The sequence below is a fragment of the Plasmodium vinckei genome (assembly GCF_900681995.1).
Source record: "Plasmodium vinckei vinckei genome assembly, chromosome: PVVCY_10".
NCBI lineage: Eukaryota > Apicomplexa > Aconoidasida > Haemosporida > Plasmodiidae > Plasmodium > Plasmodium vinckei.
This window is the reverse complement of record NC_051302.1, coordinates 822,849-845,394: the sequence shown is the minus strand read 5'-3', so window position 1 is coordinate 845,394 and position 22,546 is coordinate 822,849. Positions and strand designations below refer to the sequence as shown.

The following is a 22,546-nucleotide window of genomic DNA, read 5'->3' as shown; positions in this document are numbered from 1 at the left end:
AAAAAGGGAAAATTAAGAAAAATCGAAACTTAAAAAGTTTGGAATTTTATCATTTTGCCATATAATAATTCCATGATAAACTATCAAATTTTGTTATGCCTATAAATAGAATATTAAGAATCGTTTCACACTTTGTGCCATAAATTTAAGAAGTAAAACCAAAGGTTTGTTCTATACCACTGGCTTAATAAGTTCATAAAATATACACATACGCGCAATATATATAAATTAGAGCGACAAAAATAAGCACACTTTTATTTGTTTAAACCTTTTTTTGTGAATATTGTGTATTACGAAAAAAAAAGACAATGGAAAATAACGAAACAGTTGAGGTAAACAATGATGAAATATTATGCTTATTCATAGATACGAAGAAGTATCAGAAAACGATAGGTGTTTGCTTTTATAATTATTTAAAATATGAATTTTTAATGACTGAATTTATTGACAATGGGTATTTTACCGCCTTAGAATCATTGTTTATACAGAAAAGACCATGTAAGTGTTTTTTTAATAGTACCACAGATTTAGTTGATGATGAAAAAGTTTTGAATCTATTTAAGATGTGTAATATAGAACCCATTTTAACGGATAAAAAAAAATATGATATAACAAATTTAAAAGAAGAATTAAAATCAATAATACCACAAAATGATGATATTCGAAATTATGATAAACATTTAGAGTTAGAGAATGCAAGTAAATGCTTAATGGTGTTAATAAATTATTTAAAATTTAAAGAAGATGAAGATATAAACCATCAATGTAGTATTAATATATATAATATGAATTTATATATGAGATTAGATAAGGCCGCTATTACTGCATTAAATATACTTCCAAATAAAAAAAATACCCATAGTTATAATAATAATACAAGCTTATTAAAATTTTTAGATAAATGTAACACCTCTATTGGATCTAAAAAATTAGTTTCTTGGTTAACACAACCATTAACAAATGCTTTAGAAATCAATCAAAGACTAAATATTGTTGAAACATTTATAAATGAAGATGATATACGTAATAGTATTTTTTGTAACTATTTAAAAAGGATACCTGAATTAGATAAGTTAAATCATTACCTAAAAGAAATAAATAAAAATAATGATATTAGAGTAAATTCGAAATATAATGAAGAAATGATATTAAAAGATATTGTAAAATTATATTATGCAATTTTAGATTTTAAACAAATATATTTTTTATTAGTATCTATTAATGGAAAACATAAAGAAACATTAAATGAAATTCTTATTAAACCCTTACATGATATATTAAATAAATTTTCAAGATTCTTAGATATGATTGAAATGACTATTGATTTAAAAGAAATTGAAGAAAATAAAGTTTATTTAATTTCAAAACATTTCGATTCAGAACTTGAACAAATATATAATGAAAAAAGTGCATTAATGAAAAAAATTAAAAATCATAAAGAAGATGTAGAAAAAGATTTATTTTCTGATAAATATGATAGACGTAATAAAAAAGCAATGAGAGAAGATATTAGATTAATAGAATGTAATACTAATGGATTTTTATTTAGAGTGTGTAAAAAAGATTGCCCCTTAGTTCAACAACAAAAAAAAAAATATTTACCAATACGTATGAATAAAAACGAATTTTTATTTACAACAAATACTTTAAAAAATTTATGTAGAGAATATGAACATTGTTTAAGTATTTATAATACACTACAATCAGAAATCGTAAAAAAAACAATATGTGCTGTATCTACATATATCCCAGTAATTGAAAAATTTATAGATGTAGTATCTACATTAGATGTATTAGTATCATTTTCTGTTGTTTGTTATAATTCACCTTTTACATATGTTAGACCAGCGTTAGTTAAAAATGGAGAAAATGTTATTATGAAAAAATCAAGACATCCATTATTAGAATTACAACATAATATAAGTAATTTTATACCTAATGATATACATATGAATAAAAATAAAAGTAGATTAATAATAGTTACAGGACCAAATATGGGAGGAAAAAGTACATATATTAGGCAAATAGCTATAATCTGTATATTGGCACAAATAGGAATGTTTGTTCCATGTGATTTTTGTGAAATACCTATTTTTACTCAAATTATGTGTCGAGTAGGTGCATCTGATTTTCAATTAAAAGGAATTTCAACTTTCTTATCAGAAATGATAGAAGCATCAGCTATTATAAAAAATGCTGATAATAATTCATTAATCATTGTTGACGAATTAGGTAGAGGAACATCTACATATGAAGGATTAGGAATAAGTTGGTCTATTGGAAAATATATTTTAGATAATATAAAATGTTTTTGTTTATTTGCTACTCATTTTCATGAAATGTCAAATATAGCTTATCAATGTGAAGGTGTTATTAACAGACACATCGAAACAATAATTGATCAAAAAAATAAAAAAATATGCTTTCTATACGAAATTAAAGATGGTGCATCCAATAAAAGTTATGGTGTAAATGTTGCTGAAATAGCTAAACTTCCTAAAGATGTTATACAAAAGGCATATGAAAAAGTAGAAGAACTAGAATCCGCTGAAAATAAATACTATTTAAAAGAAAAGTTAAATATTGATACTTCCTCTACCACCAATGAAACATATAAAAATAATATTTCCAATTACGTAAAAATTAAAGATGAAATTAATTATATTTTTTCTTCAACAGACGAAACTGAGTTCATCAAACGATTTATGTCCAAAAAGGCATATCTCAAGGAGCTCACCATTTAATATGGGTAGCAAATAATTATCGGATTCATATATTATATAAACTTTTCATATGATGCTTTATATATATAGTACCACTATCTATGATAATATTTTTCAAATATGTTTTTAATGCTTATACATGTTTTTTAAGTTTTTTTTTTATAACATTATAAATCGTGCACATAAAATGTATACAAACCTACAAATATGTTTACGTGTGTACATTTTTACAATTTCATGATTTCAGTTCATTCGCACACTTTTCACACCAACATTTTTTTCATAAAGACAAAATTTAAAAAAATAAAATATACAAATATATAAAATAAAAATAAATATTGTTTAAATGAATAAATCAAAATAGATTCTTTAATTAAAATATTAAGATTATTTGAAGGAAAAAATAAACAACTCAATAATATCGAAAAATGTTTGATAAAATCAGGGAACTAAGATATCTCAACCATTCACTTTCTTTGGATATGTGAAAAAATTGTATATATGTATAAACAAAAAGAGAAAGCGAGATAATGCAACGAAAAAAAAATATATCATGGCTTGCCACCAAGTTGTAATTTTATTTTGTTAGCGATAGAATATTTTTTTTTTATTAGCTAGCTATATATGTAAATATATTTTATTGTAAGTTTCCTGAAGCAAGGGGCACCTTTACGAAAGATAATTGTGTTTTGATTAATTTTATGTCTTAATTTGTTTTGTTTTTATACCTATATATATTTCCCATGCTTTTATTTTGTATATATATTTTTATTTTATATCAGAATACCAAAAAAGGATTATTATTTATTTATTTTTACATAGAATGTATATAGCTATAATTTATGGTTTTTATACGCGAAATTACTAATTTAGAGAAATCAATACTTCACAATTCATTGTTAAAAATTTTTACAATTGTTCTCTACATTTTTTTTATTATTTTTATTAAAAATTAAAAAGATTAAAAAAAAATTTTATTTTTGTTTGGGATGAAAACATTTAAAGGGATACTAATGAAAATTAAGACACTGTATTTTAAAACTACAGTTTAAAGCTACATTTAAAAATTGGTGTTGTATTTATTTTAAAGGCTATATCTGGTTTTCTATAAATGTATGTAAAAATATTCAATAAACCATTAATAAAATACATAACAAAATAAATAACTTGGAGTTGTAATTTAATTAAACCTTAAATGTTGCCCGTGTTCAAACGCAAAAAGGCAAAGCATTTATTACAAATAAGTAACATATAGACATATATAAATATTCGAAAAGAGTTGCATAAACTGTTTACATAAATAGTGTGTATAATTATTTTGTATCTAGCTATTTTTTCTATAATATTTTTATTTTTTTTAGCTAGTACAAGTACATTTTAAATTCAACCACCGTAATCGCATATCATATATATTGATCTATTATATAAAAATAATGCCAAAAGGGAAAAAATGGAATAAACCACTGCTGAAAGAAAGTGATACTGATGAGGAAACTGTAAAACATGATAAAGAAATAGAAGGAGAGCATAATATAAAAATGAAAATCTTATCACAACCATCTACAATATATGAATTAAATAAATCCCCGACAAATAATGAGAAGAATATAAAAATAGAAAATAAATATATGAATTATATAAAACCTCGACTTAAAAAAAAAGAAAACTGTGAAATTCCCATATATAATAGTATTTTAGATAATGAGAATCCAAAAGAGGACAAAGAATATTTTTTAAATGATAACTCATTGTTTTGCAGAAAAAATTGTAATGAAAAAGAAGCCAATACAAAAAGTACACATTTTAAGGATAGAATAAAATGTTTTAATAAATATTTAAAACATCATGTTCATAAAATAAGTAACGGAGAGAATACTCATTATCTTTTACAATCCCATGAATTACTAAAAATAGTACATCATATAAAAGAAGAAGATATTCCTACAAATTCAAGTGGACTAGCACAATATAGAGACATAAGACAATTGCTATCAAATAATGATAACACACGATTTGAAATATCACCTAAAAGGAACTGTGTATTAATAAATTTACCATATAGAAAATGTATTATATTTAAAAATTTATTATTATATATACCCACATTTACAAATAATCCTATACCTGAAATCATAAAAAAGGAAGAAAAATCATGTAAATCCTTTATTGAAAATAGTAAACTTATATCTGCAATTAAAGATTCATTGCCTTTTGAAATATTAATTTTGGAGTCTATATTTGTTGATATATATGAGGAATTAAAAAATGAAATTGAACCTGTAATATATGAAACAGAAAAACTATTCGATATAATAAGTAGCAATCCAAGCATATTTAAATGTATAAACAAATTAACAGACATGAGAAGAAAATTAAAAATAATTGATGAAAAGGTACAAAGTGTTTATAAAGCTATTCACGATGTTTTAAGTAATGATGACGATATAAGAAGATTAGAAGTTTCTTATTTTGGAGATAAACCAGAAATGTGGGAAAAATGTGAACTAACACCATATAATGAAGATACAGAAATGCTACTTGAATATTATTGTCATGAAATCGAAGAATTTTTAAAAATAATTCATCGAACAAATGAATCTTTAGATGATGTATTACAAATGGTTGAATTAAATTTAGATGATGCAAGAAATAATGTTTTAAAATTAGAACTAGGACTAAAAATATATGGAATTATTATAGCTGTTGTTGGTACAATAGCAGGAATTTTTGGAATGAATTTAAAAAATGGATTTGAAGGTGAACAATATATTTTTTGGACACTAGCATTATTTTTAATGTTTATTACATCATGTTGTTTATTTTATGTTATTATATCTTTTAAAAAAGTTAATATTTAATTTTTAATTTTCCATTTAAGGGAAAAAAATATTATGCATGTGCATATATCTTTATGCAATACTCATTCATATAATATGCATGAATATACTATTCCAGTAATTCTTATTAACACCAAAACAAAAAAAAAGAAAATATAACATTAAAAAAATATTTCATATTCAAGGTACATAGAAAAGTTACATTCACATTTTTAATTTCATATGTATATTATTTTATAAGACACAAAAATATATTATGTACATACTTACATATTTTTCTTCATTGTCGTCTTTTAACTATTCTCAAATAGAACCATATATAATAGGTCTCGCTTTCACTTAGATCTGTTCCTTAATTATATTTAACTCTATTTATATGTATTTATTTATGGGCGTATTGAAATTTCCAATTGCTCTCCTTTTTAACTATGAAATCTTTTAATAGTAGTTTAAAAAAATAATAAAATTCTGGATTTTATATCCATCAAACTTCGCTTCTAATAACTTTTGGTACACACATTTCCCATTTCACACGTTTTTAGCCAATACAAAAAATAGAATGACCCCAAAATACTTACAATAAAACCAAAAAATAAAACACAATCTACAGCATTTTCCTTTAATGCATTAATAGCAATATCTATATCCCAGAAATATGTAATTGGCTTTGATGAATATTCCCTATTCATTGCACTATTTCCAATATTTAATAGCAATAAAAATGTAAAAAAAATATATTGTTGTAGTGGAAATTGTGAGTAACACTTATTTTCTACGTAACAATAGGCAGTATATTAAATGCTCATGGAATTACTGAAAAAAAAAGGGGAAACAAATTATTTAAGTTTAACATAAATTTAATGAAAAAGAGGAAAATTCAAGTAAAATATCATATTTTTATTGGTTTAAAGGGAAACTAGTAAATAGCTAAACAACCACACACATACATAAGCAATGACACATTTAATTATACATTATATTTTATTTATTGAACGAGTATGAATACTTAATTTCTTTTATCCATGTAATATAAAATATTATTTATTAAAAATTTATTATACATGTTATGATTTTACTATTTGGGGGGTATAATAAAAAAATATATAAAGTACTTACTCTCATACACGTATTGCACATTTCCCTTAATTATCGTAAGGATATGTGAAACTTATTAAATATTTTTTAGTAAAGAATATTTTTGTTAATAATATTTACTATTTGTTCATTTTTTTTTGTAAAAATATATGTACGAAAACATTAAAATTTATTTTATTGTTTTTAAATAGCTAATCATGATTGGGCATATACATTTATTGATCTTGAATGAAGACAATTAAAATGAAAAAAATTATATGAAAAAATAAATATAATAATAAAAGGTTAAGAATGTGTATTTATTAAAAAAAAATTTAAGTAATAAATATTATATGAATAATAATATGCCACATGCATAACAAATAATTCATAAGCAGTATATTTGTTGTTTATATATAAATAGTCCATATATATAATATGGTCAATTTGACTATATATTAATTAGCCAATAAATTATTTAAACACAATAATCCTATGGCATTTTCTTTGACAGTTAGCTTCATAACTTCACCTATATTAATACAACTATCAACACATGTTTGAACCATGGATTCGAAAATATCAATTGGAACTTCAGCATCAAATTCTAATAAAATGATTTTGTGTGTATTTAATTCAATAACCATTGTTAATTCAGGGGATCCGGAATTAATTTCCAATTGGTTACCGTCTACTATTATTTGATTTTGTAAATATAAAACTGAACATGCTGATATAAAATATTTAATTGCAATACCAGCATCAATTAATGCTAATATACATGTATTAATTGCAGCATGCTTTATACCCCCATCTCTTTCTATTATATATAAAAAAATATTTATTTCAGAATTTTTATATAAATCTAATAATATAATATTTTCACATATATTTCTTATATATGCGCTTATTTCATTTGTTATATTATCTTTTGTTTTTTTTTTTCTCTTATCATATACATTAAATGGTGATAAAAAAACATCACATTTTATTGAACATTTATCATCTGATTTTTTTAATTCCGTTGGACCTTGAATATATGACAATATCTTTGTATTCCCAATCTCATAAAATGCAAAACCGTCTGCATCAGTAAATATATTCTGATTCCCCATATTTATTTTTATTAATCTATACTCGTTACATTTTCTTCCATCAAGCCGATACCCCTCCTCATTTATGTATTCTATAGGTGGCATCGTTGCTAGGTGATAAAATGAAATAATATTATAAATCCAAACAACATAAATCTTTTCATATTATGCAATATCCAAACCTTATCAACCCAAAGAAAGAGAATAATATTTTAGGTTACTAATCAAGTTAATGAATATGCTTGTAATATTTATTAATTTTTTTAATGAACAAAACTTTTATATTATAGCATATTTAAACAAAAAAATTATGTAAAAATAGAAACTCAAATTGGAAAAATATTTTTTTTATAATTTACTCCAAATTTTTTATAATGCTCTATATATTATTCCTTCACATTTTTTTTTTCATGCCTTGTCATTGCATTACTTATAAATGGTATAGCAAATTAGCTATATGCTCTTATAATTTCGGAAAATTAAAAAATTTTTAATAAATTTAAAACCATCAAAATGTAGAAAAATGCATAATTTGAATATGTTCGTTGAAAGAAACTCAAAAAAATATATAATAAATTTATTTCTTTGTATTTCTTTGTAATTATTTTATGTTTTGCATAAAATTCGGTATTTAAATATAAACAAAACTCAAAAATTTAGACTTATAACATGTTCATAAACAAACTGTTGAATAGGTTTATTATCGAAAAAAATTATGTGAGGTTTTAAATTTAGGAAATTCATTTGGTTATATTTATAATACTATATCTTAGCATGATTTTATACAAAGATGGTAAAAAAATTCGAGAAAATGAAAAAATATATATAGTCCAATATATATATTTGCGGAACATGTGAATTGGAAAGAATTAATAATCAATTTTAATGACCTAAAACATTGTTTTTTTTTCTCTATATATTTGATATGCCCTTAGCATACTAATTATAAATATGATAGAAATAAAATTTTAAGAACATATATATATATATATATATATACAAAATTAGTCATACACAATGTGCTCAATAGCTCGTGATAAACTTACAAATATGAGAGAGACACGAATAGTGCGTGATATTAAGCTGGTAATCCAAAATAGTGTGTGCTGGAGAAATTATATGCCGGTATAGAATTTTCGAAATATCGGATAGTCATATTTTATAGGGGAGAAAAGTATTATAAGTTAGATTGTAAGAAAAAATATAAGGGATACATATTAAAGAGATTTAGAAGCGTCTAAAATATATTTACACATTATATACTTTTATATTCTACTCTTTTTATATTATTAAATTTGAAGTGTCATAAATTATATAACATTTTTTTCTTAAAAATCATCTCACACTTATGCAAATTATATAAATAAAAAAATGATATTTTATATATCAAAAACATAATGCACACTCCATCATTTTATAATTATAGTTAGACTTAGAAAAGTATTAAAAAAGTAAAATTTTGAATTGAAAAAAAAATTAAAAAAAAATACACACATTTTCCTCTTCCCCTTACACAGTATCTAATTTAAAAAATTAATTTTGTAGAAAAAAATTGTAATATTATATAAACATAATTTTTCTTTTCATTTATCTATATTATAACATTATCTTTCCATATTCATAAATTTTTTTATAAAACATTTAATAAGTTTAATAGTACATTGTATTGTTATGTAAATTTAAGTACTTTTCAAAGAAGCTTAAAAAATACACACACTTTTTTTTCTTTACATTTCAAGGAAGGTAATATATTTGAATAAATACTTTATCTGAACATAAATTTATGCACAAGCCCATAACTAACAAACTTTTATACATCTATTCTTCCTTACACACATTATTATTTTTATGTATACATAATATATATTTGTAGTTTGAAACGAAAGAAAAAAATAAGTTGACGTGAAAACTGTCAGTATCTTATACGTACAAAATTTAATGATTAATTAATTATAATAAACTTAAGGTAAGAAAAAAAAAACAGAAAAACAATACAAGTACAACATATACATAAATATAATATTAAAAAGTATAATATTCCATATTACATAAATATATATAATACACGATTTATGTTTATGCGTGTCAATGAAAAAGTGTATATTGCAATTTCAAATGTGAAAAAAAGGAATACACATTCGTTATGATCTTATTTATAAGTTAAAAAAAACTCATGTTGATGCATTATAATTCATATATACATATTTCACATGCTTTATACAAAAGTATAAATTTTTAAGAATAAAAAGGTACTTACTTTTTTTTTCTTTTAAAACATAATATTTTCATGCTCTTTTGTATGGATAAAATTTTATACGAGTATATGAAAACCAAGTTTATAATTGCATTTTAACATTTTTTAATCTCATGATAAAAATTAAAAATATAACGAAGAATGTACATAATAAATATATGCACATATAGAGCATTTAAATATGTACAAGTTCGCATATATTTAAATATTCATATGCATTTAAAAAATAAAAGTAGTATATAGTAATTTTATCGCTAGCCCAAAATATTTAATACGTATCTCTTATTTTTTTAAAGAATATTTTATATTTTTTTAATGAAAATATACTCCAATAAATATTTTTAAATAACATTTTTGTTATTATTCTCACGATAAACCTTGCGAATATTTTTGCGATTATTCTTATGATTATATTACGATTAAAATGTTATCATGACTTTTAATATTCCATGAGCCCATTTAAAAAAAAAAATATATATTCTTAATGTTTTAATATTACTTAAGTATATTTATTGGCATTTTATTATCAACCTTTTAACATATTTATTATTAAATACATTTTCTTAATTTATTATATACAGTTACACAATTGAGTTTAAAACATATTTCAGTACATATTTTATTGCTTGATTTATGAGCATATAAGCTTATGGTTACGTGTGAATTTATGTGTATAGAGTTTTACCCATTTTAAGGTGTTTTTAATTTTTATTTTTACATATCGAATAAATAGTATATACATATTTCCATTTGTGTGTATGCATATGTACATATCCAACGTGAACTAGGACTGATATACCATATAATGTGAATGTGTATATATATATACATATTTATATCGATATAATAAATACTAAGCATATTTATAAAAGTTTAATATATTTTTTTTTTTAAGTCTCTAAAATATTGTTAAAAATGGAAAAGGCAATTAACGAAAGAATCGAAAAATGGAAAAAAGAAAATACTACAGATGACAAAGAAGTAACAAATGAAAACGCATATGAAAGTATAACTGAATTAATTTTAGATGGAAAGAAATTTACTACTATAAAAACCGAAGATATTGAATTATTAAAAAATTTCAAAAATTTAGAAAGATTATGTTTAAATCAAACAGGTATACAAAACTTAGGAAGTATGCCAACTATGGAATCTTTAATTGCTTTAGAATTAACAGACAACCATTTAAGTACAGTTGAAATATTAAAACATATTGTAGAATCGTTTCCAAACCTTAAAACATTAGAAATTGGAGGAAATCATTTTAAAAATATAAAAGATTTTGAAACATTAAAAGATTTAAAACATTTAGCTCGCTTAGGAGTACAATTTAATCCATTTTCAGATGACCCAAATTATAGAAAGGAATTATTTGAAGTCTTACCAGAAGTTAAAATAATTGATTGCTATAATAAAGAAGGTGTTGAAGTTTTAAGTTCAGATGAAGAAGAAGAAGAAGAATATGAAGAAGATAATACATTAAAAAATTTCTATGAAGCTGACTTTAAAGAAGAAGATGATGAAGATGAGGAATTCGTTCCAAATGATAATGAGGATGAAGATGATGATGAATTAGATGATGATTTAGAAGAAGAAGAACTTGATGATTTAAATAAGGAAGAAGATTTTGATGGTGAAACTAAAGATAGTGAACATGCCCCAAAAGAAGAAAAAACTAATAAAAGAAAACAAGATGCCTTAGAAAATAATGACGATGAAACTGATGCTAAAAAAACTAAAGTTGAATAAATTTATTAGCACATTAATATACATATGTATACGTACATATACCCAATGCATGCGTAACAAAAATATAACATTATCTTATTTCAAAAAGAAAAAAAAAATATACGGAGAATATTTTATCCATTTTCAAAAGGGTAAATATTCAAATATTATTTAACATATTAAATGATATATGTCCTCTTTTTATGTCTTTTTTTTTTTCAGCATAACCGTATTTACACAATATTTTTATCGCAATTTTTTAGCAAAAAAGAATTGTACGTTGAAACTATTATTTTAATGTCGATATTATTATGTTTCGCTGCATTTTATTTTAATTCGTTTTTTTACGCATTGTTTCCTGATCATTATTTCAATTAATTATTTATCTTTATTATCATTGCGCAATTTTTTAAAATTAACTAGCTTTTAAAATGTTGCAAAATGAATATGTACGTGTGGATGTAGTTACTATTACATAAAATATAAACAAAACAACAATAAAAAAATAACTATGAATAATGTCATTTTTCAAAAAAAAAAAAAAAAAAGTGAAAAACAATCACGTCTCTATACTAAAATAAAATATACTCTTTATAATTCTCATTAAAAAAAATAAATTCTTTTAACATTCGAAATTTGTAATGTATAACCATGAAACGGTATTACTTTAAAAAATGTACCATCCTATTTCGGCTTATATATGACTCTTATGTATATATTTAAAATTCTTAACTGTGCATATATTAGTTTGGTTCCTCATTTAAGTTGTAACAAATAAAGATGGTATTTTGTTTTGAAAAATATCAGGATGGTAATTGTTCCTTTTTTTAGTAAAAAATTAAGACATGAAGAAAGAGATCGAAATTGTGTTCTGCTTGCTAATGTATAATAATATATGGTATACATATAGTTAAATATATTTTTTTTATAATATGATAAAAATTTTAAGGATAAAATGATATTACATAATGCCTATTCCATATTATAGATATATGGAAATGTGTATTTGCTTGTAAATATGAAAAAGGATATTGAAAGGTTTGTATTAATTAGCTATTTATTATTAAAAAAAATAAAAAACATATGTTATAATAAAATAACTATCACTAATTAATATTGCATATTTTCATTATATTTTATAATTATCAAAAAAAAAAAATAGGATATACTTACATATATGGAACAATCGCTTCAATAATTAAAATCGATTGTGATGAAGTTTATTCGTTATTTGTAATTGCACATATATTGCTATAAACTTACGTGAATAAAAAGAGTATTTCTCTTTTCATTAATATAATTTTATTTCCTTTAAAAAAAAAATTTATATAAGCAAATTTCTCATAATGTACTATAATCGGAAAAAGAGTTACAAATAATTAATACATATTTTTATATATAACGATTTTTATATATAAGAAATAGGAGGGAAAATGGAAAGTTTAAATTATTCTCATAATGCTAGTATAGATTTATTGGAACCAATAATAACAATTAGTGTAGTATTTGTTTGTTTATATATGATAATAAGCACAGGAAATCCAATATATTATTATATAAAAGGTTTTCTTCAAAGAACTAAAATTTTTTTATATGAAATAAAAGATATATTTACACACATAAATTATTATCCCTTAATAGTTTCCTCCTTTTTTATTGTTACATATTATGTTTTACACATATTAAATTATAATCATATTAAATACTTATTTTATGTTAATTATCGCTATTACGAAAACATATTAAATAGTAGCATAAATGATATTGATCTTATGTACATATTCAAAAATGGCATTAGCGATCATTTTTTAGTTAATTTTTTATATGTCTGCAAATTTTTTTTTCATATTTTTTTTATAAACGATCCACATATTTCAAAAACATTGTTTACCTTTTTTTTTATTTACATCATTTTATGTCTATATGCGAAACGTGTTAGTTCGGTAAGCCTAAAATGTGAAAACCGTTATGGAAAAATAATAAGTTGTATATATACACACACACACAATACATAAATTCCATTCCCATTTTAAATGTAAGTTATCTTTATTTATACCATTTTATGTTCCAACTTTTTAGACAACATTCATTATTAGTGTATTATTGAAAGGAATACTATCAGGATTTGTATTAGTTTATTTTTTCGAAAAGGTTTTAAAAGTTGAATATAATCATAGTGGTGAAGGTTTATTCTCTTTATTATTTTTACCTTTTTTCTACATAACCAATCCATATTTAAGTGCCTATCAATACAACGATATAAGTTTACACCCATACCATGGAACCGAGCTAAAATTTTATATTCATACTTTATATTTTTTAAAATACATAATATATAATGAAAATTATTACGAAATAAAAGCGCTAGTTGCAATAATAATATATTTAATTATATATGCCAAACAAATAATAGATCATTTCAACGTAAGGCTTTCAAAAAAAATTACTATAAATATGTTTTGTTCACAAAATAAATAACAACATCCCATTTATCATTTTTTTTGTTAGCCCCAAATTTTTATGAAAGCAATATGGCTAATAGCATATTATTTCATCACCAATTATGCCCCATTTTCTTTTTCACACAATTTTAAAATAACAGAAATATTTAACAAAAATATCATCGATTTGTTACGGTAATATACATATGAGTTAATTTGTTTATTTTTGAACTAGCTATTAAAGAAATGTTTATATTTTTAAATTAACACATATTTACCTTATAAATTTTTTTAAATATAGATATGAATTTAAGAGAAATCCTTCCCTACATGAGTTTAATACACTTTCAGGTACTATTATATAATTATAAAAAATATGTTAAAAGTAAAAGAATATAACAATGTTCAATATTTTAAGCATTTTTTCCCATGTCTTTTTTATTATTATTTTTTTAAAGGAATCCCATTTAATTACTTAATAAGTAAAATCTCATTTTTTTGGATACCCTATATGTTATTAAATAGGAATATTGGTAAAGCTCTCATTAACTTTTTTATTTTTTCAACATAATAAAAATTTTTCGCTAGTTATTTTTTTTTTTTCATTTTGTGTGCAATATTTATAGGGGGGTTGAAATATATAATCATGTTACTAATAGTTGTTAACTTTATATCCGCTTGCACATATATGGTAATAATTTTATTTTGGTTGCACACAGTTAGCCATATAATATAGCTATTTTATTTACATAAATAATTATGTATGTACATATTTTTTTTTTCAGTTACCAAATTTTTTACCAGGATATCCACTCAATATGCTACTTTTATATTTTTTAAACACATTATAAAAATAATCAAAGATCATTATAATAACGATCTATATAATTGATAGGGTTATATGTTTTTTTTGTTTTATTTTATAAGAGGAAATATTCAAGAATAGGATAATGTGGCAATAAGCCAATAAAGATATACATAAAAACAAACACAAGATATAAGCATAATTATATATATGCAACAAATAAAGTATACCAAAACAAACATATATAGAATGTGTAAACAAAATCAATAATAAAAAAATATCAATTGCACAAAAAATTGTACAAAAATTATATAAATAAATGTTTTTTTTTAATTCATGTCTACTTCCTTAATAAATTTATTATATTCCATGTCTATATTAATATTCTTATCAGTATTTTTGTTGTCAACTATATTAATTTTTGTTTCACATAAATCATTTAATTTATTTTTTACTCTTAAATTGATAGGAACAAAATATTGTGTATTATCTTCTTTTTCTTTATTCGTTTCATTAAAATTATGTACATTATTATTTTTATTTTCATTTGCTTCATTATTATTCATATTTATATTATTTGAAGAATTTTTATAAAAACTATTATTATTCCCTGTTTTATTTTTTTTTGGTGATGAATAAGTAACATTTTTTCCATCACCATAATTATGTCTTTTCCCTTTATTTGAAAAATTTTTAGAGTTCATATTATTTTTAAAACCTGAATTTATATTATAATTATTACTATTATTTATCGAGCTATTTTGAATATTATTATATCCAGGTGGAGCCGGAATGTTATTGTTCATATTGTAAGAATAATTATAGTAATAATTATTTGGATAATTTGGCATAGGATTTATATTATCATTTTTGCTGTTTTTATTAAATGCATTATTCATATACATATTATAATTTTGATAATAATTCATATAATAGTTTGCATAATTAGCATAGTTCGCATTATTCATACTAGAAACTACTTCAGATAAAGTTCCATTATTATTTTCGTCACTATTTTTCTGACTAGTATTGTTTCCTATTTCTCCTTCTTCATCATTATAGTTATCACATTCTTTACCATTGTTTGGTTCGATGTTTTCAGAATTTTTCTCAGAATCATTTCGAGTGACACCAGATTGGGTATCATTATTGTTGTCTATATTTAAAGTGTCATTCTCCTCTTTATCATTTTCCCTATTTAAATCGTTTACTAAATTATTTGTAAGGTTTGTTTTTTCTTTATTATTATAAGTATCAGCAATATCACTACTTTTTGTAGGATTTACTGCAGCTCCTTTTGGATATTGCGTGTTCATATAATTATTGTTATAAATAAAGTTATTATAATATTGTGCATATGAATTATAATAATAATTCACTAAGTATGCTTGATGTCCATTTGCATTACTGTTATTATGAGGTAGCTGGTTAGGCATATAACCTTTAGGAATATTGTTATTAGGTGCGCTAAATTGAGAATAATAATAATAATTATTCATATTAGAAATAGAGTTAGGATTAAAGTACCCATTTTCACATAATCGTGTATGCTCTTCCATACATTCATCTGGTAATCCACTAGGTAAAGATGGCAATTCATCCAAAAAATTATTTCCACTTTCATCACTTTCACTTTTTATTGTTTCATCATATGAATAATAAGATGAGTTAGATGAATTATCATCATTTTCACTACTAACACTTGAATCAATATCTGATATAGTTTTAGATATTTTGTCTTGATAATTATTTTCATTATCATTTATATTATATACTATTCCATTATTATTATATACATAACTTTTATTTTTTACTTTTTCTTTTATTAAATTCCATAATTTTTCATATTGTTTTAATTTATTTTTTTCAGATGGTAATAATTTTCCTTGACTTTCTTTTTTTTTGAGAATATCTAGCTTTTCTTTAACTACATAAGGATTTTTTTTATTTATAACTTTTTCTAACTGTTCAGCTCTTTCTTTTTTTTTTTTTTTCCTCTCTTTCTTCTTTTGTTGTTTTCGATATGTATCAGTTGGAATTTTGTTCTTTTTCCAAGCCTCCTTCGATGCTTGAGTGAACTTCATTGTGGCCTCTTTTCACTTTCTAATCCTCTTAATATGTTACATACCTACGCATATGCATATGTATACATACATATATACATACTTTATTTAGAGTGATAACCCCATTTGAGTACACACAAAAACAATAAATATAACGGCTATAGCTACTTCCAAAATTGCAAACAAATGGAAATACTTATGCATATATTTTTAGAGGCGGAATAAAAGTAACAAAATATATAGAACTATACTTGTCTATCTATATATCATATCCATTTGAAAGGAGGTAATAAATCAAAAAATAAAAAATCTACGTTAAAAATTGGGACAAAAAACAAAGAAATAGTCTTATAAAATAAATAAAATTAACTTCTTCCAACTTTTATGTTATATTTTTATACATTTTTAATATTGATTATTTATTATATTTTTTTTGTAGTACATGCATATTACACCTTTTAATTTTTCTCCATTAATTTTTTTAATTTATATACCTTCCAATTTTTTTAAATTCAAAAAAATTAAAACATAGCCCATTCCCTTTTAATTATATATTTTATAAATTATATAAAAATATTTAAGAACATATGGAATTTTATTTTATTATTTTATCAGTTTAAAACTGTTAATAATTTATATATATAAAAAAATATATATAACTATGGCGATTTTATTTTTTGAATTATGCACATATATGAATTGGTAGTAAATAGAATAAACAATAGGAATACATTTACTATAAATAAATAATTTTAATAACTTTTGTTTTTATTAATTAACAACTTATTGTAAAAAAAACGTTTTAAGAAAGTATTTCATTTTTAATGTTAAATTTGTATTACATTACTGTACATTTATTATTTTATTTATTTTTAGTAATAAATAATATAAAAAATAGTTGTATTTTTTATGTTTTTCACAAATTTGTTATAATATGTTATTAATATATATGTATATTTATTTTTAAGAGTATATTAATTATAAATATCCAATTGTAATATTGTATTTCCTCGTTTGTTGCACATATAATAATAGCCTATTTATATATATATATAAATAGGTGTGCCATATTTGTCTTATTAAATGAATGCAGAAGAATTAAAACGTTTTTTTTACTTTGCTAGCTATACATATTTTGTTATAAATAGGTGTTTGTACCCCCCATATTTGTTAAAACCATTTTTAAAAAATAAAATTTTGTCATGTATTGATTTATTTTGATAGTATGGAATGATACGAAGAATATGTATGTAGTATGAAGATAATGATAAACTTTGATCAAATTCATAAGAACAGAATATAATATATCACTTTTAGAAATATCACCGCATTTTATGCATTGATATAGTGAAGAAAATATAAAGTGATTTAAAAAATATGTAAATATATATAAGACAACCATACAACATATATATATATACATATTAAACTTTTAATTTGAAAACAACAAGGGTATAAATCGTACCACACAAAGAAGAAACATAACAGAAATGAATGAAAACATAATAAATGTATAATAGAAAAAATGTATTAAACAAATGTATTAAAAATATGGAAAAAACAACGGAAAAAAAAATGGAAAAAACAATGGAAAAAAAAAAATACAATCTCAAACAAATATGTTCGATGATAAATAATTTATTCCCTAATACGAGCTTGCAATATACATATATAAATACATTTATATTATGTCTGCTCTTTACATTTATACATAAGTACCTAGATCAAACATTACCATCTTTATATAAATCAATTGAAAAGGATTTTAATATTGATATTAAAATATTACATTATATGAATACTATTTATAGATTAGCATATTCAGCGTTTAATTTTGTGTTTGCAATTTTTTTCGATTTTACCTTTAAACAAATTTTATCTTCTAAATATGATGAAAATAGGGACAGCTTATCCAAAAGTACAAACCAAAACAACAATGATGGTAGTAATCCAATTCAATATGAAGTAAATTTTAATAATGAAAATGAATTTAAAGATGTTGAAAAATTAAGCAGTGATAAAAAAAAAGATAGTGAAACAAAATGTGGAAACGAAAAAATATTTAATAGTAATAAATTATATGGAAATTCATTTTCTTTACAAGATGAAATAACTATAAGCGAATATGAATACACATTAAAGGTTCTTTTGATTTCACTAATAATTTATACAACAGTTATATTGGGAATTATAATTGCTAATAATTATATGCATGTATTTTTTTTTTTATTTATTATGGGCATGAATAATTCATGTATATATATATTAATACAAAAAATATATACTAATAATGTATTTAGTGAGAATAGAAGTACAATATATGGTTTCCTACATTTTTTCACATCAATATCACATATGTTATCAGTATTTATAAATACAAATTTAAGTAATAAATTATATTTTGGATATAAAGGTTGGCGTCTTTGCTATTTTATTATTATATTTTTTCCATTCTTTGTTTCAATATTTTTATTAAAATTAATTAAAAATCATAAGCTAAAAAAAAAAGGAATTAAAAATCAAGATACCTCCTTTATGACACCTCTTGAAAATTTGACAAATATGGATAACCAAAACGCTAAACAAAATATCAAAAGAAAAAACAAAAATGTAAGTGGAAACGAAAATGGATCTAACGAAGAAAAAAATCTTTTACTTACCGAAATAGCAAACCCATGTAGCGACAATAATAATAAAAATAAAAGTAGTGAAAATATAAATGACAACCAGTCTATTTCAATTTTTCAAAAAAATGGGGACGCTAATTTAATGTCAAAAGAAGAAAAAAAAAAAGAATTTATTTATGAATTTGCATATTTATATGAAATAAAATATGTTTTTAAAAATTATAGTTTTTGGATAATTATATTTATGGGAATGTTAAATGGAATACCAAAACATGTTTTAAGTTTAATGATATATTTTTTTCAATATTGCAACATTTCAGACTTCAAAAGTGGATTAATTATATCAATAAGTTGGCTATGTGCAAGTTTAGTATCCCCATTTATTGGTATCATAAGTGATTATATTTATAAATTAAATAGAGATATAAATAGACAATTAATAGGTATGTGTACACATTTTATAAGAATTACATTAATGTTTATTATGTTTTATTTTATTCCCAAAGAACCAGAATCTTTTATTTATTTTGTAATTATTTCTTTACTTATGGGAATGCTAAGTGGGTGGGTAAACATTGGTGCTCATAAGCCAATACTAATTGATATTGTTAAGCAGAAACATACAGCTTTTGTAATTTCATTAATGGCTGCATTTGAAAATATAGGATCCTCAATTTTAGGTACAATCCTTTTAAATTTCTTTTTAAATAAATATAATTATATTGATAAAAGAAAAATAAATCATGTAACACCAGAAATAAACAAACATAATGTCAATGTTTTATCTCATGTATTACTAATTACGACCTGTTTCCCATGGCTTATTTCTTTTTGTCTTTTACACATTCTTAAATATACATATAAAAAAGATAAAGTATACAAGAATATAATTTAATTTTATACCAATCCTCTACTTTATTTAATGACACATTTTTGTGTATTTAAAAATGTATGAACAAGTAATAATTTTTTTTTAACTCACCAAATTGTGTACATATTTTTTTTTAACTCGCCAAATTGTGACATATTTTTTTTTTTATTTATTTTATAGCTTACTATATTTAGCATATACAATTATGTTGTTATTTTTTTAGTTAATAAATTTTATTATTATAAAACTTATGTGATTAAAAAAGTGTAATTAAAAAAAAAAATAAACCATGTTATGTTAATTATTATGCATATGTATATATAATTTTTGCTTATTTAAAAATTAGTTAATTTGCATTTTCTGCGCCCTCTTCACCATTTTTTGATTTCTTTTTTTTTGCGCCTGAAGAGTTTAGTATATTTTTTAACCCTTCATCTTGAATTGTATTAGCTGTTTTACATTTATTAACTTGTGGACATTTGATACCAGTAAATTGTTTTATTCCATCTTCTTTAACCATAACAGTATATTTAAATTGAGAAACATATTCTTTTTTTTTTTCTGTATATACAGTATATGGTTTAATTAAATCATGTCTCATTGCTTCGGGTATACCAATTAAACTTGCTCTTTGATCTTCTAAAAATTTTAAATGGAATGGAAAGATTGGATAATTTTTATTAACTTCATTTATAAATGATCTTCCTAAATTAGTTTTTAACTGATAATTTCTTTGAACTTCTCTTTTATAAATAGTTGTTTTATGATCACTTTCTTTAATTTTTCCATCTCCTGTTGTAACCATAACATCAATTACATATATATCATCTGCTTGAATTTGAAAATCATCAACTTTATTTTCTGGATTTTCTTTTAATAATATAAATTTACTTCCCTCTAAAATATATTTTTTAATTTGGTATGTAACACAATTAGATATTACATTACATTTTAAATCATTACAAGCTTTTTGAATATTTTTTGTTATATCACTTGCATTTACACCTACTTTTAAACTTTTTAAAAATAATTGAGCTAAAATATGAGAATTTTTTAATATTTCAGCTTTAGGACCTTCTATAGATTCATTTTCACTACCAACATATATTGTATGACCAACCATACTTATATGTCCATCTATATGGCAACCTAAAGATATCTTTACAATATCACCAGTTTTTATTGTTTCATCACAATCAGCACTTGGTGAATAATTATTACATATTTCATTTACATTAATTGTTACTGGAAAACTAATTCCCTTCTCAATTTTATTTCCTTTTTCTTTTTTTGTAAACACTTTATCTAATTCGGCTTTCATAAATTTATCACCAAATTCACATAACTCATATATTTTGGCACCTAAAAGGGAAAAGAGAAAAAACACCAATTAGTATGTAGGGTAATAAACATGTGTAACTTTACAACATAAGAAAAATCAATGTGTGTAGAATAATGTTATTCTTTTAACTCGGGACATAAAATATTTTATATTCACCCAATAATTTATTATAATTTGTTTTCTTACCATCTACACATTTTTCTATAACTTTCTTTAAAGTTAAATTGGCTATTGAACCTGAAAAGGTATACTTTTCTAAATCGATTTCTTCGGTTTTGTTTTGAGTTTGTAGTTCCATCTTTATTTAGTATAACTTTTTTTTTTTTTAAAAATAATAAATTAAAAATAAACTTGTTTACCCAATATAAAAATGTGCTTTAAAATAAGTAGCAAATAATGGGATTAATAAAATATAATAAATAATCTTATATCAAATTTTTAAAACATAAACTGTTTATTAATTTTTTTTTTACGCCTTTATGCTATAAAGGGAACAAATAGCCAACTGCTATATAATTTATACTGTAAAAAATAAAGAAGAAAAAGTTATAAATATAAAAATATGTTATATAAGTAGGAGTACATACAGGTGAAATGCTTTACATAATAGTAGAATGTAATATTAGAACAATGGAAAAAATATATAAGGGTTTCACATTTGTATATTACATAAGGTTATATACATAT

The 22,546-nt window shown here is 22.1% G+C and overlaps 9 protein-coding genes across 9 annotated transcripts; 5 read left to right on the top strand and 4 right to left on the bottom strand.

The window, feature by feature from the left end:
- Positions 1 to 308: 308 nt before the first annotated feature.
- On the top strand, positions 309 to 2,744 carry PVVCY_1002200 (DNA mismatch repair protein MSH2, putative; the record flags this gene model as incomplete). The annotated part of the gene is made up of 1 exon (XM_008625670.1): positions 309 to 2,744. One exon carries the CDS (start codon positions 309 to 311, stop codon positions 2,742 to 2,744), a length of 2,436 nt encoding a protein of 811 aa, XP_008623892.1.
- Positions 2,745 to 4,156: 1,412 nt separating this feature from the next.
- On the top strand, positions 4,157 to 5,581 carry PVVCY_1002190 (CorA-like Mg2+ transporter protein, putative; the record flags this gene model as incomplete). The annotated part of the gene is made up of 1 exon (XM_008625669.1): positions 4,157 to 5,581. The coding sequence occupies one exon, from the start codon at positions 4,157 to 4,159 to the stop codon at positions 5,579 to 5,581; it is 1,425 nt and encodes a 474-aa protein (XP_008623891.1).
- A 476-nt stretch (positions 5,582 to 6,057) lies between these two features.
- PVVCY_1002180 (conserved Plasmodium protein, unknown function) lies at positions 6,058 to 6,249 on the bottom strand (the record flags this gene model as incomplete). The annotated part of the gene is made up of 1 exon (XM_037634450.1): positions 6,058 to 6,249. The coding sequence occupies one exon, from the start codon at positions 6,247 to 6,249 to the stop codon at positions 6,058 to 6,060; it is 192 nt and encodes a 63-aa protein (XP_037490547.1).
- Positions 6,250 to 7,092: 843 nt separating this feature from the next.
- Positions 7,093 to 7,833, bottom strand: PVVCY_1002170 (exosome complex exonuclease RRP41, putative; the record flags this gene model as incomplete). Its single annotated transcript, XM_008625668.1, has 1 exon — positions 7,093 to 7,833. The coding sequence occupies one exon, from the start codon at positions 7,831 to 7,833 to the stop codon at positions 7,093 to 7,095; it is 741 nt and encodes a 246-aa protein (XP_008623890.1).
- Positions 7,834 to 10,897: 3,064 nt separating this feature from the next.
- PVVCY_1002160 (conserved Plasmodium protein, unknown function) lies at positions 10,898 to 11,731 on the top strand (the record flags this gene model as incomplete). Its single annotated transcript, XM_008625667.1, has 1 exon — positions 10,898 to 11,731. The coding sequence occupies one exon, from the start codon at positions 10,898 to 10,900 to the stop codon at positions 11,729 to 11,731; it is 834 nt and encodes a 277-aa protein (XP_008623889.1).
- Positions 11,732 to 13,143: 1,412 nt separating this feature from the next.
- Positions 13,144 to 15,002, top strand: PVVCY_1002150 (conserved Plasmodium protein, unknown function; the record flags this gene model as incomplete). The annotated part of the gene is made up of 7 exons (XM_008625666.2): positions 13,144 to 13,653; positions 13,790 to 14,134; positions 14,219 to 14,346; positions 14,453 to 14,502; positions 14,610 to 14,684; positions 14,778 to 14,842; positions 14,937 to 15,002. The coding sequence occupies 7 exons, from the start codon at positions 13,144 to 13,146 to the stop codon at positions 15,000 to 15,002; spliced, it is 1,239 nt and encodes a 412-aa protein (XP_008623888.2).
- Positions 15,003 to 15,285: 283 nt separating this feature from the next.
- PVVCY_1002140 (WW domain-binding protein 11, putative) lies at positions 15,286 to 17,040 on the bottom strand (the record flags this gene model as incomplete). The annotated part of the gene is made up of 1 exon (XM_008625665.1): positions 15,286 to 17,040. One exon carries the CDS (start codon positions 17,038 to 17,040, stop codon positions 15,286 to 15,288), a length of 1,755 nt encoding a protein of 584 aa, XP_008623887.1.
- A 1,554-nt stretch (positions 17,041 to 18,594) lies between these two features.
- On the top strand, positions 18,595 to 20,541 carry PVVCY_1002130 (major facilitator superfamily domain-containing protein, putative; the record flags this gene model as incomplete). Its single annotated transcript, XM_008625664.2, has 1 exon — positions 18,595 to 20,541. One exon carries the CDS (start codon positions 18,595 to 18,597, stop codon positions 20,539 to 20,541), a length of 1,947 nt encoding a protein of 648 aa, XP_008623886.2.
- Positions 20,542 to 20,863: 322 nt separating this feature from the next.
- Positions 20,864 to 22,157, bottom strand: PVVCY_1002120 (proliferation-associated protein 2g4, putative; the record flags this gene model as incomplete). Its single annotated transcript, XM_037634449.1, has 2 exons — positions 20,864 to 21,879; positions 22,046 to 22,157. The coding sequence occupies 2 exons, from the start codon at positions 22,155 to 22,157 to the stop codon at positions 20,864 to 20,866; spliced, it is 1,128 nt and encodes a 375-aa protein (XP_037490546.1).
- Between the last annotated feature and the right edge of the window lie 389 nt (positions 22,158 to 22,546).